The sequence below is a fragment of the Triturus cristatus genome, chromosome 8 (genome assembly GCF_964204655.1).
Source record: "Triturus cristatus chromosome 8, aTriCri1.1, whole genome shotgun sequence".
Classification (NCBI taxonomy): Eukaryota; Metazoa; Chordata; class Amphibia; order Caudata; family Salamandridae; genus Triturus; species Triturus cristatus.
The window spans coordinates 1384692056-1384704508 of NC_140591.1; the positions used below are offsets into that span (position 1 = coordinate 1384692056).

The window sequence follows — 12453 nt, forward strand, 5'->3', positions numbered from 1 at the left end:
TGCCTGAGCCCCCTTTGACTGAAAGGGGGTAATTAGTTGGCGGAGGTGCCACCTTCGCTCGACAGTAACAGGACAGAAATCAGGGCGCACAAAAAATTGACACCCCTTGGCCGACCTTTTTCTATCTGGGCGTGCCAGGTCGAAAAGTTTCTCCCTGGCCAGAAAATTATTTAAACAAATGAGGATAGCTCTTGGCTTATCCGAAGCATGGCTAGAACCCCCGTTAGAACCCCCGCTCTGCTTAAATGGATAGCGGTGAGCACGTAACACTTCTGTCCCCCAGTCCCATTGTTGAATCTCTGGGAATGATTCTGTGAATAATTCGACAATGAATCTGCGAGTGTCTGATCCTTCAATCCCTTCAGGAACACCAAGGACCCGGAGGGAAAATCCCTATGTGTAAAGCCTGCACACCAACAAATCATATTAATGAGGATACCAATACCAACCAATACCAATGATTTTTCACAGTGGATTCTATCAAATGTTTAGAGTATTTGTACTGAACCTGGGAAGAGGAGGGTGTGTCACCCTTTAGTTACACATTTGTCAAGGGTTGGCCACCGCTGCAGTTGCTGCCTTCTTGATCCCACCACTCCCCAAGTGTGGAATTTGTGTTCTTTCACAGTTTTGATGTTGTCACCCTCCTCAAAATTAAGCGGGAGGGTAAACCAGTGGTGGATACAGTAGAAACGCAAGGACCTGCTTATTTGAAAAAGGGCAGTGTAAGCGGCAGACCCCCAGCATAGGTGATGGAGCCCACAATCATTAGGTTAAATATGTATTACACTTGTGCCATTAATGGTGAATAACGTGTACTCTATACCTACTTTAAGGGGCTTTGTCTCTGCCTCCTTCATCCTTAGCTTCTTTTGCTTCAGAACGTACAGCCATTAACCTAAACATTGTCAATCACATATCAGATTAGCTCACAGGAGCACTTTAGTCGCCTCACTTTTCTATTGGCTGCTTGGGTGTGTCCATCCACCTCTCCTGGAACATATGAGGAACTATATTACATGGTTCATCTATCTGGCATCCCTTTATGACCCTCCCATCAACTATTATTACATTCTTGGTGACTCGCCAGATGGAGCACACCCAGCACCATTACGGTGGATTGCAGGAACACTTCCCTACACGCTTCCTTTACCCCAGGATCATGCTGCCTGCTTCCTCAACCTGCTGCTAAAGAGCAACTCGTCTCCTCCCATGGCCCTTCATAGCATCTTCACAGTGTTGACAACTCAGCCGATTCTTCAGCCTGTCCACCCACTGAACCTCTTCTATCGAGAGTAGCATGACATTCTGCGTATCAGCCCTCCGCTTAGCAAGGAGCTTGCACTCATCATATGCATGGCTCAGCAGCAGAGATGGCTCTGCGGCACTCTTCGGCGTAGTGACACTTGGCCTCTTGGGCCTTCCCTGGCTATATGGCAGTGTCGAGAGCCAAGTCACATAGAGTGGGACCACTACCTTCCATGCACAGCTAAGCATGCTTCCTGGTACGTAGAGCCTTCGCTTTTACCTGTTGGAACGAACCACTATACAGGTACATTGTACTGGAACCTGTGACGTTTCATGTGATTGTATTTTATCAGACATTCATGTCCAGCCCAGAAAATGCGGCTTTTTACCCCATTCTTACAATCCATTAGAAACACCTACTATAGTGTCCAAAGCGCACGTGAGAAACAACAAAAAGATTCAGCATACTCTTGGCCTTCTCAGAAGTTGCTGCCGCAGCTCTGTGTATTGGTGATTTTTTATATGCTTCTTTTTTCTGCTACTAATTATGGGCTGCATATGAAATGATATCATAATTCTGCATTGTATTTCAAACCACAGTTGTATAGCCTACAGAACAAATTTATGACATGCATTTTTCAATCATGGCATGTGTGTTGTACAAACAATAAAGCCTTTTGGCTTTGCCAGTCATTTTTTTATTTGTTATGACAATTTACAACAAATATAGAACCCATTGAGTCAAGAGCGGCAGCTCAAATTATTTACATTACATTTATTTTCACATCTTTGGTTAAAACAAGAAAATAAGTGACATCATGACTCTGGTGCTACCCCACAGAAAGAGAATGCATAGTAATATGCAACTACAAACATTATAAATATTACAGTGTTGTTAAAATAAATAAATGATGCTAAAATTCGGTTCTCAGTCCTGTGTATGAACATTAAATTACAGAAATTACTCTACCAATCCATTGAAAATGTTGAAAATGTGTAAGTAGTTAGGTGATAGGCAATAAATGCTATGCCTAAAATTTATTTTTATGGGTTCCACAAGAAGGAAACCCTTGCAATTTATTTTTAAATTATTCAATTAAAGCCATTAGAAATGTGGATAAACATTTTATGATCCTACAACAACACATTTCACATAATATGAGCATTTTTGTGTAAAGTTTCTCATTAGAGAATCGACATTTTCGCCATTAAAGTGCAATACATTCCTACAGCTATTTCAATGGTTCTTATTTGTAAAAATTCTCAACTTGTAAAAATATGCGTTTATGCTAGAGATCATTGGCCATATAATTAGCGTATCCCTGCAGACTACTCTGCTTTGACTAATTACACAAGCATATAAAAAGAAGAGAATACTGCTTCTACAATTCCAAGAAGATATAATGATGGCACCCACGTGATTCCACGGTGCAGCGTCATGTTGTTCTGGGAGAGGAGCCAATTAAACACCTCACAACTTCACATACCAATCCCTGAACGTGATATGCAACTTCACGCTGTTGGGTGTTAAACTGTGCGAAGTACGTCATCACGCAGCAGTCTTACGTTTCAATTAGTATCCTTCTTGGAACCAGTTCAGCATGAGATTGCTGACCTGCGTGACCCTTGAAACCTTTTATTGATAGCGCTGTAACGTCATTACCCTTACATTAATACCGCTGGCACATCTATTGGCAGGAATGTCTGTTCTGGCCACAAACCTCTTTATGTCCGCGAGGAGATGGCATCGGAAACCCTTTCATTCACTTCCCCACAAACCCGGGCCAGACGGGCGTTTTATTTATCGCTGCATTTCCTTGGTGGACTGGGACCCTTGGAGGCCGGTTTTGAAAGCCCTGGGCCACTGCCGGTGCCTTTGTCACTTTCCCCAGCTCCTTGAGGTCAATTACAGCAGGAATGGGAGACAGAGAGAGAGACAGGGAGGGAAGATGGTAGAGAGAAAGCCATCAGAAAGGGAGAAGAGAGAGCGAGGAGAGAGAGAGAAAGGATGGATGGATGGAAAGCGAGAGAGAGAGAGAGAGAGAGAGAGAGTGCGAGAAGACAAAGGGAGAGGAACTGGTTTGAGCAGGTTTGCCAGGGCTTCTTTTGGTTCCCCAGTCCGGCCTTGCAGAAACTTTAACACTTTTCTAGCTGCAAGTTTGACACTTAAAAAACACAAGTCTGGTTTCACTGATCGTCAAAGTGTGCAACAAGATGAGTGCCCCATCATATGTAAAGACTTTTGGTATACATACTGGAAGACTTTCTTTGAAGCTGGTGATCCACACATTTCTTCTGCTGCATCAATGCACAGTCTTCCCTGTTCACAAGTTTCCTTTTATTCTGGTGAGGTATGTAGGTGTTCTGCTGTCGCAGAGGAATGTCCTCACAACTGGACGCCTGCAGTTCGATCTGCTGGTTCACGTACGTGTTGTGCTGTCGAGTAGGAAGATATTCACAGCTGGAAAAGTTTGTATCAATCTTTGGAGAAACGCATGCGCTCTGCTGCCGAGAGAGGATGTCTTCGCAACTTACAGCTTTGCTGTCCATCAGGTGCGTGTTGTAGGGAGTGCATTGCTGTTGCAGAGGCGCAGGATCACAGACTGAAAGTTTTCTTTCTTGCGGGCACTCCACATACGAAGCCTGCTGCTTAGGGGGTATGTATTCACAATTTTCTTCTTCTTCTGAGGAATGGCAACACAGCAATATGCCGGCAAGAAGCAAAAACAAAACGGTGGGCCAGGCGAGAAAGATGGCCTCCCCCATTTCAATTTTCTGCACTGTCTTACATTTGAGATCGTAGACTTGGTGTGCAATGTTAGCCGCAATCCAACTCACCGGGATGACCATGAGGATGGCTGCCAGTATGAACCCAATGCCTCCCATCAGCAATAAACATCTCTTTGCACACCGATATTGGCAACACCAGAGGTACAAGAGCATGCCCACAATGGCCATTATAAATGAAATGATTGCGATCACGAGGGCGAAGGGAATCAGTATTCGGCCTGCCTTTATGTCTGTAGTGACAGAAACCATGGACCCATAGCCGTCGCACCTCATCTCTGTGTCGGCTTCAGTGATGCATGTTGACCACAGTCCTTCCCACCGATTTATCCATTGTCCGTCAACACGTTGGCCAACCGTCAAGGGATTGGTTTCAACTATGGTAGTGACTCTCCACTGGTTCATGAATATGACGACGAAGGTCAAGACAATGGCAACAGCCCCCAGTATGAGCCCGATGATATGGATTACGCAGCCACCCATGCTTCTTCAGGAGGATTCACCGGCACAGGATTCCAAATCGGCTTGTTTCCAGGATGCGATGACAGCAAAAGCAATATGCCTGATCTAGCTTTTCAGGTAGCAGCGACTTTGCCTCTTCAGTCCGCCGGTGCTGCTCTTGAAGGCAGGTTCTTGCTTGCCAGTGTATCGCCCGCTTGCCAACTTCTGCAGTGAAACGAATGCAGCTGCAGCAGGTGAATTTATTACATGTGTCACATGATACCGCTCCACTTATGAATGGGTGTAACTAAATTAGGTATTTGCAAATTTAATTATAGTCAGCCTTCGGAAATGTGAGCTTTCGCAATAAAACGAGACCTCATTTTGTTTACTTGGTTATTCATGCATTCGCTTGGCAGTCTTGTTTAGAATCAGCTTGACCTGAAGGTGTCACAGAACCATGCAGAAGAAATACAGATGCAATTAAATCCAAAGCATCAATTGAAAAGATCACTGATCCCTGCATCCTAAGCTAGCAGCTACCCACCCAGGAATTTAGAAACATCGAAATGTGTTCAGGTGTCCAGGCATTTACTAAACATCATATATTTATTTGCAGTTGTGTTGCTAACCAGATCATACCACATGTTAAAGTGTTGCGCCAATATGCATGGATTGGTATGGTGCACACCTAACTAGGGAGTAAAGTAGCTTTACTCAAAATTAATTGGGCGACTTAAGTGACGTTGTACATCAAGTGGGCATCTACACATCTGAATTACATAAACGTCAATTTTAGGTACAGGGAGATTATGGAAACTCTTAAGCATTTGCCTATGCTGGCTGCAGCATGATAGACAGACCGACGCTTTTTATTTATTTCCTGAGAAAATTTAAAAAAGCAATATCTATGACATCCTGGGAGTTCTCTGCCAGAGTTTGGTATATATTTTAGATTTTCTTTCTGATGCACATTGCAATCCTAGCCCGGGAAAAACAGGTGGACTTGATGTTTAAAGACCTGTCATAGATAGACCAGACCTTGCAGTGCTATCTTCCTCAGCAATTCATCTCCAAATGGGCAAGCGGGGCATGAGATGGGCGAATGAGCCAGCAGGCATTTTTTGGCAGTTACCCTGTTATATAAACCTGTAAATTAAGCCCTAACTTGTTACACAATTTTCAGTAAGGTGCTGAAGCCTGGATTTGAAACCAGGTGCCCATACTCCAAGGTCTGCATTTTAATTATTGGACCAGATTTCAACACCTCTGCATACGTAACAGTATATGACAGTATTAAACAAGGGAAATGTCTCTTGTGCACACCTTTGACGAACATGTGACATACTGTGTATTTAATAAGTGAACACAAACTTTTTGGTGTTGAATGACATATAGAATTATAGATGGGTAATTGTGAATAGCGTAATGTTTTTCACCAAACTGTTCTGAGGGACATCAAATAGACAACAAGAGCGAAGCCTATATAGGGCCCATCCCAAAACATTTGCCCCTTCTTTCCACTGATACTTCGGGGCAGAGGACTAATGGAGAACCAAACTTGCCTCCTCTTTCATGTCCACATGCTACCCACACCCTCCTCTTCTGAAGCTGTGTAACCTGCCCTTCAACAGAGCAAAGAGCCAAAGCTGCACTGACAGGTTCTCAGAGAGGTGAGTCAAAGCAGGCTACAATTCCTTTATTAACCCCTAAATGGATTGAAGTGTTAGTGGGCCTGCTGAGATTCAAATCTGTGGCCTCCACAACATTAAACAGATTAGAGAAATACATGCATTAGGCCACTGAGCCATCAGACCCACCTGAACAAAGACACAGAGTTTTTCTACAGACCCTGCTACATAATGATTGGAAACAGAATGGAATGACTCAATACATTGTGAAAATACAATAGTAGTATAATACCTGTAAACTTGAAAATCAAACATTTTGCAGAAAAATTGGAATTTCTGCCTGCGATTTACCTAGATTGCTATAAATCCCGTAGAGTTTGCAATAAATTGTAGATAATGTGTACATTAATTTACCATACAGACACTCTATGCATACTCCTGCAATTATAAGTATGGCAATTAATCCAGAGGAGTACATCTGCCAGAAAGAAATTCTTTTTGTTTTAGTTTGTTCTCCAGAGGCAAAATATGTATCTATGAGGCTAAGCCCTTCTCTAACCCTCCCAAACAATGGTGTGTTTCTTTCCCTTTATCACCTTAGAAAGGCACTAACTTCAGCCTTACACAGCAATACTATGTGTATTCAATTAATTTTTAATGGCATCACAGCCTCTAATGACCTTTCCCCCATCCATCCTAGCCTGTCCAGAAAACTATAGGCAATTTTACATACTGCTCCATTGTCCATCGGCCTAAATTTACTCTGGGTGTAAATGACTGCAAATTCTTATTCTGTAAACTCAATTCAGCCTATATGTGAACACACATTTGTGAATGAGACACACATATTTTTTTACATTTATATTCAGTTTCATATTGTCTTGGACTCTCGACTTTTGATGATAACTTGTTGCACTTTGGAGTCCTTCATTAAGTTGATGCTGTCAGTTCATAAAATTGTGATGACTTAGAGAAACTAGTCTAGTCCCTCTAGAGCTCAGTCTTTTGGATGGGTTAGGACTTTGAGCATTTCATCTTTGTAGTCTGCAAGTCTTGAAGTTGACTGCTTAACTTGGACCTCTCCTGAGAGGTAATTCTTGAAAGAATGGTTTAAGTCAGGGAGAGTTGTCAGAAATCATAGCTAATTTTAAATCTTCAATTTGTGAATCAGTTTCTTGGATCCCAACAAAACATTCAATTCAGACTGATTGTTATGTTATGTGTATTTGTATAGGGCACAACACAACCAGGGAGGGTATCCTGGCACTGAAACAGGAACTGTATAAGCCGAGCCAGGGCCAGGACTAGGTGAAGAGCCAGATCTTCAGTTTCTTGTGGAATTCAAGAACGGAGAAGGCAGCGCTGATGTGCATGGGCAGGTCATCCCAGGCTTTAGGAGTGAGGAAGGAGAAGGCTTGACCACTGGATCTAGTGCTGCCTCTGTGGGCGCAAGTAGAAGTGCAGCTGAGTGGAGGTGCCTGGTAGGTTTGTGGATGTTTACGTGGTTGTTGAGATACGTTTGGCCCATTGTTGTGTAAGGCAATGTATGTGTGTGCATGAGGAGTTTAAAGAGTGCATGCTTGTCGATTGAGAGCGAGTGGAATTCTCTGAGGTGCAGGGTGATGTGAGTGCAGGGGGGGAGGTTGAGGGTGAGCTAGACCACTGTGTTTTGTTGGTCTGCAGTATTCTGGTCAGTTATGCGTTGATTCCAAAATAGAGTGCATTGTCATAGTCCAGCTTGCGGTAGATGAGGGCTTGGGTGATGGTTTTTAAAGAGTTGGTTAGGGGCCATTTGAAGATCTTGAGCATCTAAACTGTGCAGAAGCAGAAGAAGGAGACTCTGTTCACTGGGACGGTCATGGTGAGTTGGTTGTCAATTACTATTCCGAGGTTCTTTACTTGGGTTGTCAGAAGGGGTGTGGTTCTGAGTTTGGCAGGCCACCAGGTGAAGTCCCACAGTTAGTTGACTTTGCTGAAGATTACTACTCCCGTCTTGCATGTGTTGAACTTGAGGCAGTTGGTTTTCATCCATCTGGCAACTTCAGTCATGCAGGAAGAGCAATTGGTCCTGGTGTTTTCTGTCTTGTCGAATAGGAAGAGTATGAGCTGAATGTGACACCAGCATAGGATATGATATTGATTCCATGTGTGCAGACGATGCTGGCAAGTGGGGCCATGTAGGGATTGAACAGGGTGGGACTGAGTGAGGATTCTTGTGAAACACCGCTGATGAGGTTGATAGCGTTCGAGGTGAAGGGGGCAGGCTGACTGGGTGTAGCCTGGCAGGAAGGAGCAACTACAGTGAAGTTTAGGTCCTTGGACACCAGCTTTGTGCAGTCGTTGGATAAGGATGGGGTGGAATATTGTGTCATTGTCATTGAGAGGGGTGGCTAGTCTTTTGTTTATCATCTTTTCCAAGACTTTTGCTGGGTAGGGCAGCAGGGAGATAGGCCGGTAGTTGGTTAGTGTCTTTGGGTCTGCTGAGAGTTTCTTGAGGAGGGGCAGTACTGTGACCTGTTTCCAGTCTTCCTGGTAGGTGGCTGCGATGATTGAGTCATTCAGGATTGGGGTGAGGTCTGAGCAATGAGGTCCAGTCCTTTGATGAAAATGGGGCGATGGCCTGGGTCTGAGGGTGCACTGCCTGGTCGATGCTGTTGGATGGTGGTGATGGTGGGCCAGGTGGTCAGGGAGGTCCTCTGTGTCTTGATTGAGGGGGTCAGCAGGGCTACGAGGGTTGAAGAGTCTGGCTGGGGTTCAAAGTTGTCATAGATGCTGGGTGCGGATTTCTTGAGGGGGTACACTGGAGGAGCTGCTTTTGGTACTGCTTTAGATGTGGTTGGCGAACAAGGAGCATTTGAGAGCTCAGATTTTCTGATGTTAACGTCTGAGTGTGGATTTGTAGGTACTTTTGTTGGTGTCCTCGTGAGTCTCCCACCATCTGCATTCAAATTGTTTGTAGTGGCATTTGGTGAGCCTGAGCTCTTCCATGTATCACCTTGCTTACGGTTTGGTTCTCATGACGTTGGTGAGGGGCCATAGTGTCTGCACAGGTGGGGATCCAGGCATTGAAGTTGGAGATGAATTCAGGGAGGTTGGAGTCAAAACATTAATGTACCATGCATCTGTACCATATGTGTAAAATACCATGAAATAAATCGGCTTGCCAAATGTAGTAGCTAAAAAAAAGAACATAAAGTTTTTGTGGACAATACAGCATACTAAAATTGAATATTCATTCCTATTGTAATTTTTTTGCTATGTCTCATGTGTATCCTTGCACAAGAACTCTCTAAGCCCTGCACCTTGAACGTCTTATCAAATTATGCTGTTTCTTAAATAACTCTGTTAAAACACTATATACATTCTTTATGAACTCAACATCTGGATCAGTGTTTTTGTGTGTATGTTATGGCTTCCTGAACCCGATTGGGTGGATGTGTTGATATGTGGATATGGATTACTTGAAATTGTTTGTAATCTCACAAAGCTTTATCAAACAGAACCATTGTTTTGCCTATACAGTAATTATTTAGGCACAGACCATACAGCCCAAAGAAACATCAATCTTCATAGCTTAAGGGGGTAAAAGTTGTATTTTTGCCGTGCCAAAATGGGACGTTCTACAGTTCAAATATGTTACTAGTTCAGTGGGTTACCAGCAGAGCAGCTATTTCTCACTGATGACTTTAACTGAATTCTATTCACATTGTTCAATTGTAGGTCAGTGTGCTGTCATTCATATAATTGTTGCTGTACTCCACCCCAGGGATGACTATGTGTCCTCTGTAACTTCAATAGGTGAAGTCAAAATAACGTTACCACCAGGTAGCTGTGTTTGTTAGATTCTTGTATAAGGAGAAAGCAGGCAATGTGGACTAGGGCAGCACGAGTTGTAGCTCCCTGGGCTCCACACTCACTGCCATTCTGTTTTCTTGGTGCCATCTCGATGCACGGACCTCTCATCAGAATCCCAATGTGACCCGATTGGACTATAAGTGGAATAACTTAATGTAACACAACCATGCAGAAGCATTGTGGCTCCCTCAGCCTTTCGGCTGTTTCCCTCGAGCCGTGGATGACGTTTTTGATATAACTGGCATCTTAGATGAAGAGTTTGCCCACGAAATTCAATTTAATGCCATTGGACTGTGAGGGGAATCACATTACATAAAGCTTGCACTTGAATGTCATGACAAGGCAGCCATATTACGCTGGCACTAACCACTACTGGCATAGGATGCTTCATTCACAGAGAGCCAGCAGAGAATCCTCCAGTTACGGGTGGATGACATGGTTGTACTGGGGCAGGACGCCAATATACAAGTGGCCCCCATTAGTGAATCAGATAGCTAAAAAGTGTCCCACATATTTAGTGAATCGGATAGCTAAAAAAGCGTCCCACATTTGCAAATCAAGTATGCCGCGTTTGCAAATCTGGGCAGTTTTGAACTTGTGAAGACACGCTACAGGAGGTGTTTTGCAAGGTATGGAAGGCTGCATGCATTTGTGCTTGCTGCTGGCATAATTGTGGTAATATTAGGGAAATCACAAGAAAAACAGTCCCACCAAACGATAGCAGAGGCCCACACACACCCAAAAATGGCCTCCATACTTAGCTTTCAGATTAGTTCTTCTAGTACTGCCAGATTGCCCTATAGGCCAATCCAACTCTGGTGGAGAACGCCCTGCCGAGGAGTGCTAATCAGAAACACATTGGCTTTCTCTGAGATCGTGGAGTGCTCGTGGGCTCTAATGGTGGTTGGCCCCAGACACTAACAACATTGCCAATTACCAATGCAAGACGTAAAACTGCTAATACTCCTGTGGGATGATGCAAAATATGAAAGACACTTCAAACAAGCCAATGAGCTGAGCCATATTCCCCTCTCTGTATTTGTGTCTACATGATAGGGGGAGAGAAAGAAGGAAAAGGAGAGAGGGAATTTCCCCTATCCATTAATATGCCTTTATGTATGACACCCTTAACAAGTTCTGGGACTCTAATTATTCCTCTACCATTCTAGGTATAGGCTTGAAAAATTCCAACCTGAAAAATGCTACTTCTCAAAAAGCTAGGACTGCCGAAATGTGTGACGTTTGGAATGGGGCCTCGTACAGTTGTACAGGTGTGCTTGTTTGCCTGTATTTACTTTGTGTAACCTGTGTATATGGTTGCCTATAACAACTGGTTCTTTTAACAGTTAAAATGCGGATTTATTAAACTTTGCCGTAATACACTGCAGTGCAGCAAGGACAGTTGCTGCACTACTTTGCGTCACAGGGAGAGAGCAGAAATGTGCCACATCTACTAAGATATGATGCAGTTCTACTCTCTCATAGTACTGGTGCACTTCAGGCTGCCTAGCACCAACGCAGGCCCCTTTGCATCACAATGCAAGGGTGCCTGCGTTGTGGTCAGAATAGCTTTTGTGCAGGAAGTAATAACTTCCTGCACAAAAGCTATTCACAAGCTGTAACAAGGAAAAATAACAAAAAAGATTCATTGCAATAAGTAACTAACTGTACTGGGCACGATGCCTTAGCTAGTACGAAACCATATCCGGCGAAGGGCATCTGAATCATTTACAAAGGTTTCAGTCAAAACAAAGATTAGGTAAATTCAGAAAACCCCCAAAATTTGGATTTCAGACATAACTTTATGAAGAGCTATGGCTCTAGAGTCGCTCCCCTTTTATGCTGATGTTCAAGAAACTCCCCAAGATTGTTAACAAGTCTGAGAACTGTCAGAAGGTCTGTGACCAACTGAAAAAGACGTGTGAGGCAATACTGAAGGCACAGGAATTCCATCAGACCTTCATTGCACAGGGTGATTGTACAAACCATGTGATTGGTGCAATCTTGTTCCAAATGAATGAGAAGACATGAAAACACTTAGGGGCATATTTACAAGAAAATCACGCAGCGCAGTCAGTCACCTTGCTGTGATGTCCGACAGGGAAAGGGCAGAAATACTCCATATTTAAAAGAATACCGCACATTCCTGTCTTTCCCCTGCGCTGGTGCCGTTTTGGCTGCCTAGCACCAGCACAGGCCCCCTTGCAAGGGAGCCTGCGTTGTAAGGAAGGGTGCCTTCCTGCACAAAAAAAATTTCCTGAGGCATATTCCTCTTTCTATGTGTGCTGCAATTAGAGGAAGTAATAAGGAGAAATAAAGACATTTCTCCACAATACACCTCTCCTGAAAAGGCGTATCCTTTTGGCGCATTCCCAGATCTACCACTTTTGATGAATCTGGAAATGTGCCAAAATCCATTGGAATACCCACGCAATGCGCATGAAATGCCTTCCCACAGCAGAGTAACACAACGTAGCAATTTGTGCTGCGT

At 43.7% G+C, this 12453-nt stretch overlaps 1 protein-coding gene across 1 annotated transcript; it reads right to left on the minus strand.

Annotated features, from left to right (window-relative positions):
* Positions 1 to 1933: 1933 nt before the first annotated feature.
* Positions 1934 to 4711, minus strand: LOC146805795 (claudin-5-like). The gene has a single exon (XM_085623098.1). It carries the CDS (start codon positions 4516 to 4518, stop codon positions 3475 to 3477), a length of 1044 nt encoding a protein of 347 aa, XP_085479224.1. The 5' UTR covers positions 4519 to 4711; the 3' UTR covers positions 1934 to 3474.
* Positions 4712 to 12453: the final 7742 nt, after the last annotated feature.